Genomic DNA, 17,087 nt, shown 5'->3' with positions numbered 1-17,087 from the left:
AAAATACTCAGGGTAAAAGTGGAAACATTGGACAACTTGGTGAGGGATTGGAATCACTAGTTGGACATGGATGGAATAAAGTACAAGTGCATTGTTGTTTTTAAAATAAAGACCAGATCATTTTTCCACCAGCAGTTTTGATGCTACTCAATAAAACAGCTATTAATTAACATAAATAACTAGCCTTGCAGCAGAGAAGCTCAAATGTGTATGGAACACAGATTAATAATGCAAAGGTAACTACATATAAGTTGATTTAAAAGATATATTTTATGTCCTGCACTGTGGTTGCAGATGACATGTTAATGTATAAAAGTGTCACTGATACATGTAACCATTTTTACCATAAAACAAAATTAGAGTCCAGTGGCACCTTTGGACTCTGATTTTGTTTTGTTGTGCTGCTTCAGACCAACACAGCTACTCACTTGAATCCATTTTTACCATGTTCCTTATTATCTTAAAGGTGGAGGACAAGAGAGCAGAAATGGAGCGACAGCTTATCAGTGCAAATGTAAAATACCAGTTACTACAAAAGCAGCATACTTTTATTAGAGAACATCTGCAAAGAATGAAGGTATGATTAATACAGAATTTCTTTAGGCAGAAGGAAAATGAATGCCGGATAGGAACTGAGTGTGTATGTTAGCTTTATTGATACACCATTTCTAGTTCTTGTATGCAAGCAGCATACAATTCTTAGAAATCTCAGGCGGTTAAGCTAATAGCTATGCGTGTGTTTGTAATTACTTAGCGTTTCTAAGCATTTATGTGCTTTAATGTGTGTGGGGTACATAAATAGTTCTATACTAATTCTGTAAACTACTTGAAAGAGTACAGAACAGTGGTTCTCAACCTTCCTAAGGCCGCGACCCTTTAATACAGTTCCTCATGTTTTGGTGACCCCCCCAACCATAAAATTATGCAAGTGTTCTTTCACAGAAATTAAACCAAAACTGACCAATGCCGTGAAGATCCATTGTTCATGATTGCATATAAATTGTTTTTCCCCCAGGGTTTCTCAGTTCTGCCTCTTGTCCCATCATGCTGATCTCTGCTCCAGACAGACAAACGCTCTATCTCGATCTACACTGCAAGGCTGTTGTGTGGATGGCACCGCTTCAGCCAAGCTGCTTGCCCTGCCGCAACCCCTGTGAAAGGGTCGCTTGACCCCCAAAGGGGTCCCGACCCCCAGGTTGAGAACCACTGGTACAGAAGGACAACTATTTTCCCCTTCTTCAGTGGGTATATGTGTCTAGAATCTCCTTCTAGTGGCATTTAAGTAACTTGATTGTAATTCATATTCCAGGCTAGTAGGGATGTTTTGGATAAGGCAAATATATTTTGGAAAAACTTGTTACAGCAGGCAAAGCATTTTATGTATTTAATATTGTATTTATATACTAACTTCCCATTTTGGCTCAGATTGGTGTATGTTGAAGTTAGAGATGCAGTCTATCTTGATTATGGTGCTGAGGACTGCAAGTTCTCTAGATCCTGGTTATCCTGTACAATTCCAAATGCTTGAGTTGTCTGAGTGAAGATTATTGCATGAGTGCTGATCCAAAATCCGATTGGATTTACAGCTACAGATGGCTACACTACTTCGGATGAAGGGATCACAGGGAGAGCATGATCAGCTGGAACGTTTACAGAACATGCTTCAACAAAAGAATAGTGAAATAGAAGAACTTCTAATGAAAGTGAAGCAGCTGGAAAAGTCCAAGGTATGTGCTTTAACAATAAAAGCTTCTTTGTGTCCAGCTTCATTTAGCAGGGAAGTACATAGTATTGTACTCTTCCCTTGGGGGGAAAATAATGTGTTCCAGGGTTTAAAAGTAGTCTGAAAGCCCTTGAGTTAACATCCAACTTAATGAACTACTACAGAAAGAGCTCACCCTCCTAACTATTGGGAACCCTTTGTATAGAAAACAAGACTCCTATTCTGTGTTCTAGAGCCACAAACTAAGGACAAGAATCCCTTCTCCATGGGATGTGGGCCTCTGCATTCTTCAGGGGGAGGAGCTGTATCTTCAGTGGGAGTTTTTTTGTCCACAACACCTGTTCTGGAAATTCACAGACTTTGTCTCTTCAGAGCTATTTTTAAGACATTTATTTCTTCATTCTATCTCTCCTAACAGTACTGGGGAGTTCTCTTTGAGGCTTCTTAGCCCTTCTCCATCTTCTTGCTTTCATTTCATGACTAAAACAACACCCTTTATGAACTGAAGGGAGTGTGGCAGGAAACTAGCTTTCACAGGCTGCCACAACTGCTGTCTTGTGTTTGGTCAAGGCCCATAACGTGAGAGTGGCATACATTATTTAAGATGCTCTTGATGTGGAGGAACAGATGGTCCCATTTGCACTACCTTTTTTGGGAACAGGCTGTTTTGACATCAAAAGTGTTGTCTGAACCCACTTCAACACTGACCAGTCCCTCCAAGTCAAACCAACCAGTTTTGTTACCCTTGAGTCTTCAGTTGTTAAGCAGCAGCAAAAAGTGACAAAATCACCAAATCTGGGGAGAAAAAAACAAAACTGAACTCTGTTTTAGGGATTTGAGATGGACACAGTATGTATGTGTGTGTATACATACTGGCGGGAGCACTTGGCGGTCTAAAGGGAAGCGGCCCATGCCCTTCCCTTTGTGGCCTACAAGGAAGCTGCCACGGTGCTGCCGCCTGGGGGGGGCTTCCCTTCCATTTAGCCGCGAGAGCGCTTTCAAGGCTACGGGGCAGCAGGAGGGGGGAAATTTCCTTCCTTTTGCCTGGCCAAGCCCTCTTGCCGCCTTGCGGGGCTGCCGAAGAACAGGACCCCCTTCGATACCAGTCTTATGAGGGTCTGATCACATTGCTCATTTTGAAGACTATCCTGAGCTCATTTTGAAGAATATCCAGCTGCACATCCTAAAAGATCCGCCAGTAGTCAGAGAAGCTTGTAACACCGTCACACATTATTGAAAGTCATCTGCCAGTGTCCCTTTTCAATTCCAAGGCCTTGCTTCTGTGTTTCCCATTGCACAATGCCTGGCCACCACACGGACATCTGGTGTGCCCCTAGAGGAATAGCTGTTTGCCACTGCAGACTTTCTGTTCTTGGCGGCCCTTTTTCAATAGTATTTCCAAGACAGTGGAGGTCTGTGGAGTACAGAGAACCATTACCAGAATCCAAAGTAATAATTAAAAAGGAAAATTTTACACTACTTTTAGTACAATGCCAGAGTGAGCAGAAGAACTGGGTAAAACGCTTCAGACATTGGTGCAGTGATGAAATTGTGTGAAATGCTTTAGATTGTTTTAACTGGTTTTTATTAATGTTATGAATTGTTTTTTTTTATGTTATTTCAACTAATGGTTATTTAATTACTTTGTTGTTAAACACCCTAAAAAGGCTTCCCAAGAGGGGCAGTCATCATTATAATATAATTCCAAATTAAAAATACAATGTTAAAATATAGGACAGGCTTCTTGGCATAAGAAGTTACCAATCTCTACAGAGGTTCCATTACCCTGAAGCTTCCTTCAGTTCTCCATGTAGCAACATGGTCAAAATGACTGCCTGCCTCAGACCTCAGTTAAGAGATCTCACTGCCCTGGTGGAATCCACCAGCTCTTCTTTGCTCCACTTTTATCATCTCTCTTTTCCCTGCCCACTTACCATGTCAAGCTGGGTCAAAGAGCTACTTCCTGGAGAATATCCAGGAATACCTGGAGGCTATCTGATCTACAGTCCTCCAGACCTCTATTTCCTGGTTGGAGAAAAGGGGAGAACTTGTCATTCCATTGTCTTTAGATAGATCCATTTGCATTAGTATGAAGGTTCTACTGACTTTGTATGAAGATTCTACTGACTTCTCCCTCCCTGCCTGGTTTGTCAAGAGAAGGGGCTGTTAAAAAGTTCAACTCAGACTTTCACAGAGAAAATACATTTAATTACACCAGTATTTCACGAATCCGAATGGCCCATTATGCACGGCTGCTGAAACGGCGATTTCAGGTCACATGGAAAACGCGGAGGGGGAAGACGCGAAGCACACCGGTTACGCATGGGACGGGGTGTGACGGCGGCAAAACCCAGAGTAACCGATTATGCACGCGTCGATCCCGGCGCCGCTTTTGGTTGCGCCCCGGTTACCCGGAAGTTGCGCTTTCTTCCGTGTTTCGCTAACATGGCTTTTTCGGCGGCATGCACCGAAGCTGCGGCCGGTTGCAGCCGGCACTGTGTGTTATCGGTGATTTTAGTCGCCGCCATTCCACCCCGAATGTGCGTTATTTCCCCCGTGCATAATGGGTCTATGAGATGCATTTATTTGTGAACCATTTTACAACCTCATTTCTGCAATTGGTCATTAACACTGAATCATGGAACACTAAAAATATGGAATGTAAACAATTGGTTTCTGTTTTTATAATTGTTTTCCTGCAGGTGTCTGAAAACTCAAAAGAACTGATGCTTTATAATACTTCTGAATGCACAGAATTTGGACATCGCTATTACACAGACTTACTGCAGATGAAGCTTGAGAACTCAGAGTAAGTGTTAAATCAAGTGTTAAAGTGGATAACCAAGGCATTTTTCACTCTCTGTAGCTTATGTGATGTTGACCCATTATGCACGGCAACAGCCATGCCATGGCAGTATGCCCTGGTGCTTCCCATATATGGACAGGGGGAGGGAATCCCCCAGCATATGCAGGCTGCTCTGGCATAGCATGGGCACAAAAGGTGGGGGTGGGTGGACTTCCCGGCTGGCTCCATGGAGATGATACATTGGGGGAATGGCCAGGCTGAAATGGAGATGATACATTGGGCGAATGGCCAGGCTGAAAGGCCCAGCTCTGCCCATTATGCAGGGCGCTGGCCCCCGCTGGTGCCTGTGGTATCCCAGGGAAAGTGGAAAATTCCGCGTTCCCTTGCCGTGGGTCTTCTGGGGTGCTCTGCTGGGCCAGAGCTGGGATGGCAGCTTCCTCATGCATAATCAGGGCTGCCCTGCTGCCACCATCCTGGATTTCCTGCCCTGTGCATAATCAGTTGTTGAGTGGTATCCCAAAGGCTTTCCTTTTTAAGACTGACTTTGAAGTCTGTTTACCCCCCCCCCCAACAGACACGTGCACACAAAATACCCATCAGACGAATGAAGTGTCATTTTTATTCCAGTGATGGTAAAATTAATTTAGCATCTAAAATCTGTTACCGTCCTGTTCAAACGAACTGTCAAAGGTTATTTCATGGATGAAGTTTAATTCTGTTTTAGATTCTGGCCTTTAATTATCCTACCCTACCATATACTGGTAGGGTAACTAAGAGAAGGAAGGAGTTCTTCATTTGCACAGAAGCTGATTAGTGAGTTCAGTCTCAAATAATAACCATCTTTTATGTGATAAAACAACTGAATTCTGAAGTGATAATAAATTATCCAGTACTTACTCATTAACGATTTTTTTCTTTATTTTTTTTAATTTGGCAGTAAGGAGTTAGAAAATTTGAGAAGTGAATTATCCTTACAGCGGATGAAAGCTTTGTTTGAAAATCAGCGGGTTTTGGAGATGGAACGGAAGCTTTTTGCAAGTGAAAGGCAGCTTGAGGCTTGTCAAAGTGACAGTATAAATTTGCGAGTGCTACTGGAAGAACTGAGAATCAAGTATGAACCTCAAGGTAAATGCTTAAATCCCCTGAATGGAATAGAATTAATCACTAAATATTCAGGAGTGCCTGGAGTTGGAAGACTGTACGTGAGTACAAGAGCAAGGGGACATTACTTATACCAGTAATAATTGAAATTATTTTCACAATTCAGACCACTGAATCAAGAGAACTTTTATAGAATAATCAGAACAGCATTTTAACTTCATTAAAACATAGATTTATTTTACTTTATTTATATTCTGCCTTTCTACCCAAGAGAGACCCAAAATAGCCTAGCAAACCTCAGCATAGCAACTCTGTGCAAATGTTTGTGTAAGAGCCTTCAAAGCAATCATATACAATAGTCAGTTGTGTAGCTAAGGTAACTATTTATTGTATATAGAATATATTTTGTTCCTTTTGCATGCTTTCATGATCTGCCGAAGGAAATTAGGCTGACATAAAGAAATATATAAGTGGTCATTGTTTCATAGTCCAAATCCAACAACTGGTGCTGTCCTTCTGGAAGCATAGAGCAAAATCAGTTACAGTGACACTTCATGGTAGTGTATAGAAAGCATAACAGGAGACTTTTCTGATAATGCTTGGTCATGGGTATGTAAACATTTAGGAAATCCTTTATTGACCTGGAAATGTTGGAACATCCTGAATCCTTGCAGTTGCCCTGGGTGAATGTAACAAAGATAAAAGCTCACTGTGAGGCTCCGCTTGTAAGAAGAGACTTGTATAAGGGGTCTGGCAAGTCATTCTAGGAGATAGTGGTCTCCTGTATAAGCCATTTTCTTTAAGGGGTCTATATTAATGCAGTTAAGGCTAATTAGTTAACCAATCATTTAACATTAAGAATAGTTCTGTATTCTCCCCCCTCCCCCTTCTCATGCTGCACTAGAGTTAATGAAAAACCCCATCAGTTTGAAGAAGGATCAAGGGAACATGGATTCTGATAACTCAAATAGTGCGAGGATCTCTGCACATGCAGCTGCTTCACTGCTGTCTCAAACATATGAAGAGGTAATAAGTGAAGCTGCTGTGAAAACCTCTCTACAAGCTGCGCCAATGAATGTCGTTCAGCCTTCAGCAATGCATCAAAAAATGAATCAGCCTGAAAAGAAGAGAGTTAAGATCAAGGAAGAAGAACATGACAAGAAAAGTATAAAAAAGAAAGATGGAAATGGTACTGCACCTTTTCCAGTGACCAGGTCAGTGTCTTCTAATATGCATGCACAAGGCAGTGGGAACAGATCTACATCTCTTTTCTTTCGCTGCATGAACTGTGCTATCTACTTCTTCATTTACTTTCTCAGTGTGGCATGCAGTGCAATCCCTCAGTTCCAGCTGCCTGCTCTGGTGTTTTCAAAGCCCCTTAAAAAGATTAAAAAAATAATAGACTGAGAAGGACTTTTAAATCACGGACAGAGCGTAAAGTTGTGTTTCTACTATTTAAATGGCTGTAGTAATGAACTAGTACTTGATGCTGTGTTTATGCCATCCATATTAGCCATTGTATGTATTCAGATCTTACTCAGTTTCTAAACTGGCATACATTGCAAGGTACAGCATGATGCTTACATGTCAAATTATGACTACTTTTTAAATGAAATTGCAAAAAGCCACTTGAGCTTTCACAATGAACATGAACTTAGCTTAGAACGGAAAGTGCATGTGGCACATAATGAAAGATCTAATTTTGAACTAGATGGGGAGCAGGGTGCCTGAAATTGTCTTAATAATTGTTAAAGTATTTAGGATTAAGCATATTACTCCTTTTTAACTTACAAAGCAAATAGAAATATTTTAAAACAATAATTTTCATAATAACCTCTCAAGATGAATATTCTTCGCACTGTAGACATTTGTCTAACAAAGCTGCTGGAGAAGGGGATTGACATTAATCTTCAACCTGGCCAGATGCCCTAAGTAGCTTTCTTCAACAGAAAAAGGGCAAGCTGCTCAGACTTCTTCAGTGTTGTATCTCCCCCCCCCCCTCGCTGCAGTAGATAGGGTAGCAATGGAGATCCTATCCTATCTAGGGCATAATTCAGTGTTTGTTTTAGTAATGTTATTCCTTTTAAGTAGTCTTGATAAGATTAGCTTGACAATGGAAAATGTGTATTGAAAAATGGCTTTGCAAAGAAATGATGTGGCTGATGGGAACTAGAAATGGAGGCTGCTATTTATAGGATGACAAGGTGGAAAATTTGATGCACAGGTGGGTTAGCTATTTAACTAGTGAAAAGCCTACCTTTTTGAGCTTTGCTTTTCTATCTTGTGTATAAGACAAGGAGTATAGTATGAAACAGCAAAGTTTTTGCAGGCTGTGCTACTTTGAAAGGTTTTTTCCTTGGACAGGTGTAAGTTTTCTGCCATGTTTTGGGAATAGTGCTAGAATAACAGTGAGACATGGCTATCAGATTTACAGTGAAAAGTGTAATCCAGCTGCTAGTATTCAGTTGGGTAGGGTAGTTGTAAGAACTGTTCACAGTTCAATAATGCATCCATTTACATTTGCTGCATGGGCAGTTTATAGTTGAAGGATCTCTTCCTAAGATTTGGCAGATTGGAGTTTTCACTCCTTAAGGCAAAATCATGGAAATCTGGTTAATCCATCTGTGCTTCCTAATTCAGCCAGGCTTCCCAAATAGTACCATCTAATTGTACATTTTAGGGCAGTCTCTCTGCTATAGATAAAGGCCTGGAGTTGCTCAGAGAGTTGAAGCAGGTAGGTGAAAGATGAGTAGGTGGAATGGATGGAGGAGTCAAATAGTTGTTTCATTTGAGTATGAAGAAGTTAGGCTCATGAAATTGAAAGAACCTCAATTCAGAGGTGAGTACCGCAGAGGAGAAGGACAGCTAAGCTTGATATGGTAGTTTGAAGAAGAATGAGGGGACTGGTAGTCAAGTTAATGCTCTGTGTGAAGTTCAGGGTGATTCCCTTGGAAACATATGGCAAATCTGCACATACAGTTAACAGAGAAGCCTATGTGTAGCCAGTCTACTAAGAAGACTTGGTATACCTCTGAATTTACTCCAGCATATCATTGGAGTTTGTGTTTAAAGAGGGCTTCTGAACCAATAGCATCCTTTACACATTCCTTAAGCAAGTTAGATTTTCTTGGTTTTGCATTGTGAAGGAAGAATTTCATAGGGAGGCAAGTGTATGTTTGCACATGAAGACTCAGTGCATCAGAATTCTGGACTTTTGTTAGAAAGAACAGGACACTCAAGAACCTAGTTTAACATATAAAATGCTGCTTCCAAAGAGTGGTAAGACAAGTTACTTGAATAGCACTGACACATAAATTTTGCCAATTAGTGGATTGTCTTAATGTGGTGTTGGATGCATCAGCTATTACAATTAAACTCCTATAATGTCTCATATCTTGGAGTCTGAGTCTGTCTACTTTTTCTTCCTTAAAAGCTTTGCCAGCCTGAGAAGGAGAGCATTGTGTGAGCCAAGCAGAGCATAATATAATATGTTGTTATAGGTGAACCAGGAATCTTTAATCACAGAAGTCCCCCCCCCCCCGTAACTGCATTTAAATACCACCTGCGGCGCCGCGGACTAAATAATTCGCTAAGGGGTTCTGGGGCGGGATCTGTCCGTGATGAGGAAGGGTCCGGATTGGACCCTTCCTCTGGACAGACGATCGGAGGGACCAATCGGCAGGCGCAAAGCTCCTGCCGATTGGTCCCTCTGATTCCCAACCCCAGCAACTGAGAGCCACGCACAGCGCGGCTCGCAGTTGCTCCCGGCCTTCACGCCTCTCGCCGCGTCAGGCCGCCCCCTCAAAGAGCCACCGCCGCCCCAGAGGACAGCCGCCGGGGGACACGCACAAAGGTTCGTTCCTAGCGCCCGCTGTATTCCTCATACAGCGGGCTATATTACTAGTAATAGAATAGTATCGCTTTTCCTGTAGCTGTCATTATGATTCTGTGGTATCAAATAGCCAATAATCCAATCCCCATCTTTGCTAGCAGCCAACAGCCTTCATACAGCTCCGGAAGCAAGGAGCTAGGAACACAGGTAGGCATGCAGAGGTGGTAAACTACAAGTACGGTTCATATCTAGAAATGCACCTGCCATGCTTGAAGGGGACACTGAACAGGTGATGGAGGAAAGGAGCAGGGGAGGGAGACAAGCAGGAAGCATAGTGGGATTTCACTTCATTACAAACTTGGCTGTAGCTCAGTTTTTTTGGCCATATTACTATGTGGGACTTCACTAGTTTCTTAACTAGAAAATGTAATTACACATGAGAGCCTTTGCTAATGGACATAGGCCAGAGGGCTCAGCGACATGGCATGCAATTTGCATGTAGTTTTAAATGACCTCAGGTGGTCAATGTGATTAATCTGGAAAAATTAAAAGATTTTGCTACTGAGTTAAAATTTACTGTACTTTTCAGTATCATATTAATTGTGAACAAAATTAGTTACAAAATGTTTTCCGTGATACAGTGTAGATTCTTCAATAAAAACATCATACATTTTGAGTGAGTAAAAGTTTGTTTTTCACCTATTCCAAAAGAGAGAATAGTTAACGAAGTGCCAAAACTTTTACTAGCATGTTGGCCACTGCTTGGTCTCAAAGAAGAGCAGGCAGTGGTATGGAATGGGTTCTAGTCCTAGCCATGGGTGCTACCTGCTGACACAACTGTTGAGCAGTTGTCTTCATAGCTGGGATCCTGCTGTTCCTCCTTGTTCCCTGCTCCCACACTGTTGCTCAGTTGTATGTTGGCTAGAGATTTAAAAGGGCAAGGCACAGTAAACCCTGGCCCTTTGAATCCTCAACTGCTGGCCAACTGACCGATGGTTTGGAGGTAGGAGACAAATTGTGGCTAAGTGTCCCCCACCCCGGTTCTGCTGAGCAGGATGTGCAGATAGCCAGGAGGACGCCATCAAGATATGCTTCCTTTTATTCCTAGCCTGATTTTAGGCAGTGGGCTCTGGCCATGGTTATAGTGAAAGCTTGACTGACTAGCTTTGTTTTGTTTGGGGGGGAAGGGTTGATTAAATGGCAATCTTAATTACCTATTTCTGCTGGTTAACAAAGGTTTTATTATTGCATTTCAGTCTTTTCCCTGCTTTCTTACATCTAGTTTTTCCATTGGGGAAAAATAGTCCTGGGTGAGCCGAAGATAAGTGGCTTATGATAACCTAGTTAATCCTTCTCTGAGGACCTTGGACAAATGCAATCAGCAGAGGGATCTGCTTCCCTATTGTGCAATCTCATGCTGCAAGAGGAGTATGGATTAATGCTGTCATCCAGTTGTGTGGATTGGACCAGTTGCGTGGATATCTTGCCTTCTTTTGGCCACCTGTTGGGAGGGAAAGATCCTGCAATGGTCATGTTTCTACTGTAGCATGGGATTATACTGTATAAAAGTAGGTCCTGTGTTGCTGGGTGGTACAGATGGTGAGCCTGAGAACATTGTATTAGCTACATAGCAGTTAGTGATACAATTCAGTCACACTGCTGGTGCTTATAGGACAAGGCAGACTGGAATAAAAGGATTTTGATTGGGTAACGTCTAGCAATTCAGTCCTGGTTCTTTTAAGTGCAGTGAGGCCTGCCCTGCTGCAATGACTTCAGTAGCACAGGAACATAATGCCTTTATTTTGTCCTTGCATTCTTATCCTTAGTTTGTCCTATATGCATGTGGAACTTAACAGCACAAAATCCACGTTTAGGAATCTAATATGGAGCCTGTGGCAAGACTTCCTTACACTTCCACACGTTATATCCAAGATATCAATAATGCACAAAAGGTTCTAGTCCACAAGCCACTTGCTTGTCTTACCATGTTTGTTAGTCAATTTGTAGAATATCATCAGATCCCTTCAATTGCCACTGCTTCTTTTCAACTTCAGAAAATCTTTCTGGCCTATTAGACTATTATGAGCCAAGAAATAGTAGTGCAAATATATAAACCAAGTCTTGCATATTCTAAGTTGCTTATATGAAGCAGTTTCCACAGCTAGTGGAAAACACAAACATTACATCTTTGTACCTACACATAAAGCTGTTTGATTTCTTTGCACGGTGTGTGTCTGCTTTTTCCCGTTTTGGCATGGCTTGAGTTACATAAATGATACTCAAAAATTAATTGTAATCAATGATAAGGTTGAACGAACTTGGAAATGTGATTTCAGTGCAACTAATGTTTGTTTTAAGTAGCAAAGTATTAAAAGTGACAAAATTTCATCTAAAAGTGAAGTTAGAGTGGTTGCTTTGCCTGTAGGTTTACATCTGAACTTGGAGTAAAGACAGAAGAAAACAATGCTGGTGCAGCTGAAGATCCAAGTAAACAGGAGAAGAAAAGCCAAAAGAAAACATACCCTGTAATACATATGTCCTCCAGAGAAGCTCCTGAAACTCAGTGTGCTCAACAATAATTTTGAAAATATTTGTATTGCTCAGGGCCTTACTGTTTTCATTGTAGGACAAAGCATTGGAATAGAACACTTGGCTTATTTCTTCAGTGCCTTGTATTTAAATACTCTGCCTACAGGTCTTAAGAAATTTATAATGGTGTTTTTTAGATGAGGAGAACTTGCAGTACTGAAATGAAAATCCTCAAAAACGACTGTTTCAGTTGAACAGATAGTTTAGATTGTGTATCATTCCTCAGAAGCGATTTGCTTTATAATAAACATACCAGTGATTTGATTAACATAGATATTACAATACCTTCAGAGATCATTTTAAAGATATATTTATCATAATGTTACCTATTTATGAAAGACTCTAGTGGGGCTGTACACTTATATCAACTGAGTTAAGTGAGTTGCAGGGAGATAATACCTAGATTTGGCATCCCCAGCCAAAGACATCTTAATATGCATTGCCACTTCTCTGATTACAATGATATGTTTAACACTTTGTCAAATGTTCTAGTTTAAATAAACCTTTCAAATTGTTATGTTCAACGTGTCATGTGCTTTATTTAATAAAAACTTTTAAAATTTAAGGCTAAAATGCAGAACTTTCTGGAAGTTAATCACATGCTTCTAAGACACTAAGCCAGGATTGCATCCAAACTGTCCCATTGATCTCAAAGAAACAACTGTTCTGCCCACAGTTTTGTACCCCATTCCCCTCAGAATAAGACTCACTAGACACTGAAGGTGAAGTAACAGTAACAGCTGCATCTTGTACACCCCACAGGTGGTGGCTATGAACTGGATTTTTCTCAATGCAATGGGTCCCAACTTTACTTTCCTGTGGTAACAGTTTTGGGCACAAGCAGGAACGTTTTTGGTCCCTGTCAGCTTAGCTGGGATGATAGACTTTTTTTGCCACCTTCATTCTTATTGCAGAATGAAAAGACTTGGTCCTGAGGGTTTGGGGAGACCTAACTGAAGTTGGAAAGGTCTTTGCAGGGTAGGTGTTCGTTACTTATTCCTTGGGTGAGCATCTTAAGGCATCCAAGGAGGAGAGGAGAGTTGAATGGTCCAAGAGTGCCTGTTGGGCATAATCCCTCAGTGGTGCACATCAGTGCTTGAACTTTTGCACTTTATGAAGGAGGGACCATGGTGTTGATAAATACATGTGATAATACTGAGTTTATAGCAAAAAAAAAAGTTTGCCCAGTGCTACCATACCCAGTAGAAAAACATGCACAATGGCAGGGGGGGGGGGGAGAAAAACTAATAATTTGTGCAGATTAACGAACCCTAGTTCAGGGGTCCCTGACACAGTTCCCTACACTTCCCCAGGTGGGTGTCACATGCTTCATGAAAGTATATGGAGCTATTGTGAATGCAGGACTAGTGACTGAAAATGCCATCAAGTTGCAGCCAATTTAGAGCAATCTCCCTAGGATCTCAAGGCAACTGATTAAGCAGAGATGGCTTACCATTGTCTTTCTCAACAAAATCTTCTATGGTACTTCCAAGTACCAACCTTGCTTAGCTTCTGAATCTGATGAGATTGGGCTATACTATATCATTCCACATTCCATGACTGACTTCCTTTGCACACAGAAAAGGGGCTTTTCATCTTGGCAACCTTCTATGTAGGTTTGTATTATTCCCCCCCCCCATTGGTCAGTTTTTGTGCTGTATCCTTTAATGCATTGGTCATCTCCATTTTCTTATTTATTATATGGCTTTTATACCTTCTCTCACGACAAAGTCATCTCCATTTTCTGTGTTTATATTCCATGTCTTTCACCCCAGTGTTTCGCGGGGTGGGCAAGACTGAGCTCTTCCGCCAGGTCTATGGTTGAGGCCGGCACACTAAGGAAGATCTCTATGACCCCCCTCAGGACAATAAGATATTGTTATTATGTGATCGGCGGCCTTGGGTTTTTCTGCCCCTTTTTTCCCTGCCTTGTGGGGTAGAATCTGGGATCGATACTGCTTTCTGCTGCATCTTTGTTCTGTGTTTCTAATTTGTTCTTTTGTGTCTGGGGTTTTAAGGGAATTTTATTGGGGACTTTTATGCAGATGTTTTGTAAACCGTGGATAAGAAATCTAAAAATGAATAAATAAGATAAAATAAATCCTCTTGTGTATGTCTGGTTGGCTCCTATAGCAGCAATTTTGTAGCTATGCCTGTGACTCCACCTTGACCGTTTACGCACTGGAGGTTTCATGCCAGGCTGCAGGCTGGAGTTTTAGTCATGGCAGGTTGCCCCACCTCTTCCTGCACCCACATGGGGGAGCATTTGGCCTGGTGTACCTCATCCGCACCCAATTTGTGCTCCTGCATGGAAGCCGGGGCAGTGAAGTTCCCAGTGCATAAACGGTCCTTGAAAATTCTAAAGGGTCTGGCAGGCGCAAAAAAGGTTGAACACCTTTGCTCCAGTTTAGCTTATGCATAGGGCTGCCATGTCTCTCAGTATAACCGGAGACCTCCCACCAACTTTGCCCACTAATGCCCAGAGGCACAGCAGGAAGAAATTTCTGGTTGTAATATGGTTGTAATATGGGGTCAGGTGACCCTCTAGTATTCATCTCTGGTTCAGTGACACCACTTCTGGGTCGTACTGAAGATAACGTTATTGTGCCACCACACACACATATGACCATAAGTCCCACTTTCCCCCATCTCTTGCCATGCCTGGCAACACTACCCCCTCATTTTGCCTGTCTTCATTTTACCTCAGAGTATGGGCCTAAATCTATGCTTCCTGCTTACTTAAATCAGGTAGATATTTCAATGATGGGTTGTAACTGCATTGTATATGGCTTGAATCCTAAAATGCTATTCTCTCTCTGAGGTGGATGATGTCTTAGTTGGTAATTCCCACCTTCCACTTGGGGAGGTGGAAATTACTTTTTTCTTTTTCCTGTCTTGGTGAGAGTCACACTCCTTTCAGTTCAGGGAGAGTAGTTTGTTCAGTAGGGCTGTCTTACTACTTTCTATTCAACTTAGTTTCTCAAACTTAATTTTAACTATATTCTGATCTTAGCTGCCCTTTACTTGTGCTTCCACCTTTTCTCTACTGAAATTTGCATCTCCTAGCCCGTTTATGCACTGGGCACTTTACTGCCCCAGCTCTCGTGCAGGAACACAAATAGGGGGCAGATGAGGTGCACTGGGCCAAATGCTCTCCCCTGTGGGTGCAGGAAGAGGTGGGGCCACCTGCCACAACTAAAACTCCAGCCTGGAACCCAGCATGAAACCTCCAGTGCATAAACGGTCCTACTGAAAAGGCTCAAAGAAGAGAACACAGACAGGCTCCAGATTGGAGTGGCAGCCATTTTGCACAAATGCTTGTATAGCTTGGGTGCTCAAGCCATGGAGAAATCAGAGAAGGGTGACAGTTTTCTCTCCAACAGCAAGATGCAAGCTCTAATTGCAGCCAAAAACAAGGAGCTAGTTATTCCAACAGGCATTAACACAACTGCAACTGCAAAGGAGCCAACAGCAGAGCCCAAAAAGCATTCTGAGAAAACAGATACAGAGGCTCAAGCATGCTGTTACTCAAAGCACCTTAAAATTAGAGCAGTTTCAAAACGGCTGGAATAGTTTCAAAACGGCTGGTGTAGTTAGGCACCTGAAAAAGAAACAATGGAATGCAGCTTGATGCTTGTGTATTAGGGATAGGATAATTCTGGCTGCCATCCTTAGTCCTATAAAGGTGGGCGAGATAAGGGTGATTTTGTCCTGTGAACAACCTAATTAACTGCTTGTAATTTTGACATGTGATTAGCCTGTTGATAGTTGATGTGATGCTTCGGTGCTAAGCTGTAAAAGTAATTGTTGGGGCTTCAAGCCCTGCCCTGCTATTTTGTAATCCTATAGCCTATTTTACAGTTGTAAAATAAAACTTTTTTCTTTTCCATGCTTGGTATTAATTGATATACCGCCACTCATGGCAATTGCTGTCCCGTGGCAGTTTACAATATAAAAGCCATACAAATCACAATAAAACCTCATAATAAATATCACAGAACAATAAACAGAACAATAAATGGCAGCATAAACTACAAAAAATAAATCTCCCAGTCCCAGCTGTACTATTCCAGCCTAGGGATATTTGCATAACCTAGATAATAATGATCAATTGGTATGAATAATTGATTTGTCTAGCTCCAGCCAATGATCCTATAACCTTAAAACAGTTGGTTTCCATGCTCTAATTGGCTGATCCTGGGTGGCAGCCATTTTGAAAACATTTTGTAAGCAACATTGGAATAGCTCAGACTATGGATTTGTTAAACCAAGCAGGGGGTTTGAATTTGGAGTCAGGAACCGTGGTCCATCAGAAGTCCATCAGATCAGTATTGTAAATGTTCCTAGGCACCTTAATCTTCCTTCAGAATCTTTTATCATTTATAAGGTGATCTATGAGGGAGGAGATTTCATATTCCTGGTTGCAGGGTACTCTAAGATCAGATACTCATATAGCATCCCTTCTCTCGAGGCATGCACTAGATTTCAAAAAGACACCAGGGGTAGATCAGGCAACAGTTTCAGACACCAAACAGATCCAAGGGGAAAAAGATTTTTTGCCCCAGATTAAGTTCAAATCAGAAGGCTTTTCCTTTCCTGGTTTTTTTTTTTTTTTTAGAAACCATTGAATGTAGAATGGGCAAAGCAGTTCCCAAGTTTCATTTTACAACTATATGCATTACCATCCTATGTTTACGAGTTTTTTGCAGGTACCTCTGGTTGATGCGCCAGTTCAAACTTTGCAGTATCCAGGGTTGCTGTCTGAAGATGAAGAAAGACACATCAGACACAGTCTACATAAAAGGATTGACTTTGGATTAAAGAACGTGCATGAAGCCACAGCAATGGCTACTAGAGCATCCACCACTGCTTCTATTGTGCCCAGGGCTGCCACAATCTGGAATAGGGAAATACTACTGTATCAGATATAGGAGATACAGAAATATTGCTATCAGTTACTTGAGTCACATCTTCTTCCCCTCCTTCATATATCGTGGTGTACCAGGGTTGTGCACATGCTTTTTCCATGTGCAAGA

General features: G+C 41.7%; 1 protein-coding gene across 5 annotated transcripts in view; it reads left to right on the top strand.

Annotated features, from left to right (window-relative positions):
• The window catches only part of SPDL1 (spindle apparatus coiled-coil protein 1), a 38,875-nt gene extending 26,307 nt beyond the window's left edge, over positions 1-12,568 (top strand). For 4 of the 5 annotated variants that reach the window (XM_077327138.1, XM_077327139.1, XM_077327136.1 and 1 more), the window contains 5 exons: positions 467-577; positions 1,587-1,727; positions 4,426-4,532; positions 5,467-5,654; positions 6,535-11,881. In XM_077327138.1, coding sequence (XP_077183253.1) covers positions 467-577; positions 1,587-1,727; positions 4,426-4,532; positions 5,467-5,654; positions 6,535-7,037 — 1,050 coding nt within the window. In that variant the 3' untranslated portion in view covers positions 7,038-11,881. The other variant, XM_077327140.1, reaches the window with a different exon arrangement.
• The last annotated feature ends 4,519 nt before the right edge of the window (positions 12,569-17,087 follow it).

The sequence above is a fragment of the Paroedura picta genome, chromosome 3 (assembly GCF_049243985.1).
Source record: "Paroedura picta isolate Pp20150507F chromosome 3, Ppicta_v3.0, whole genome shotgun sequence".
Classification (NCBI taxonomy): Eukaryota; Metazoa; Chordata; class Lepidosauria; order Squamata; family Gekkonidae; genus Paroedura; species Paroedura picta.
This window is presented reverse-complemented; position numbering and strand designations above follow the sequence as displayed.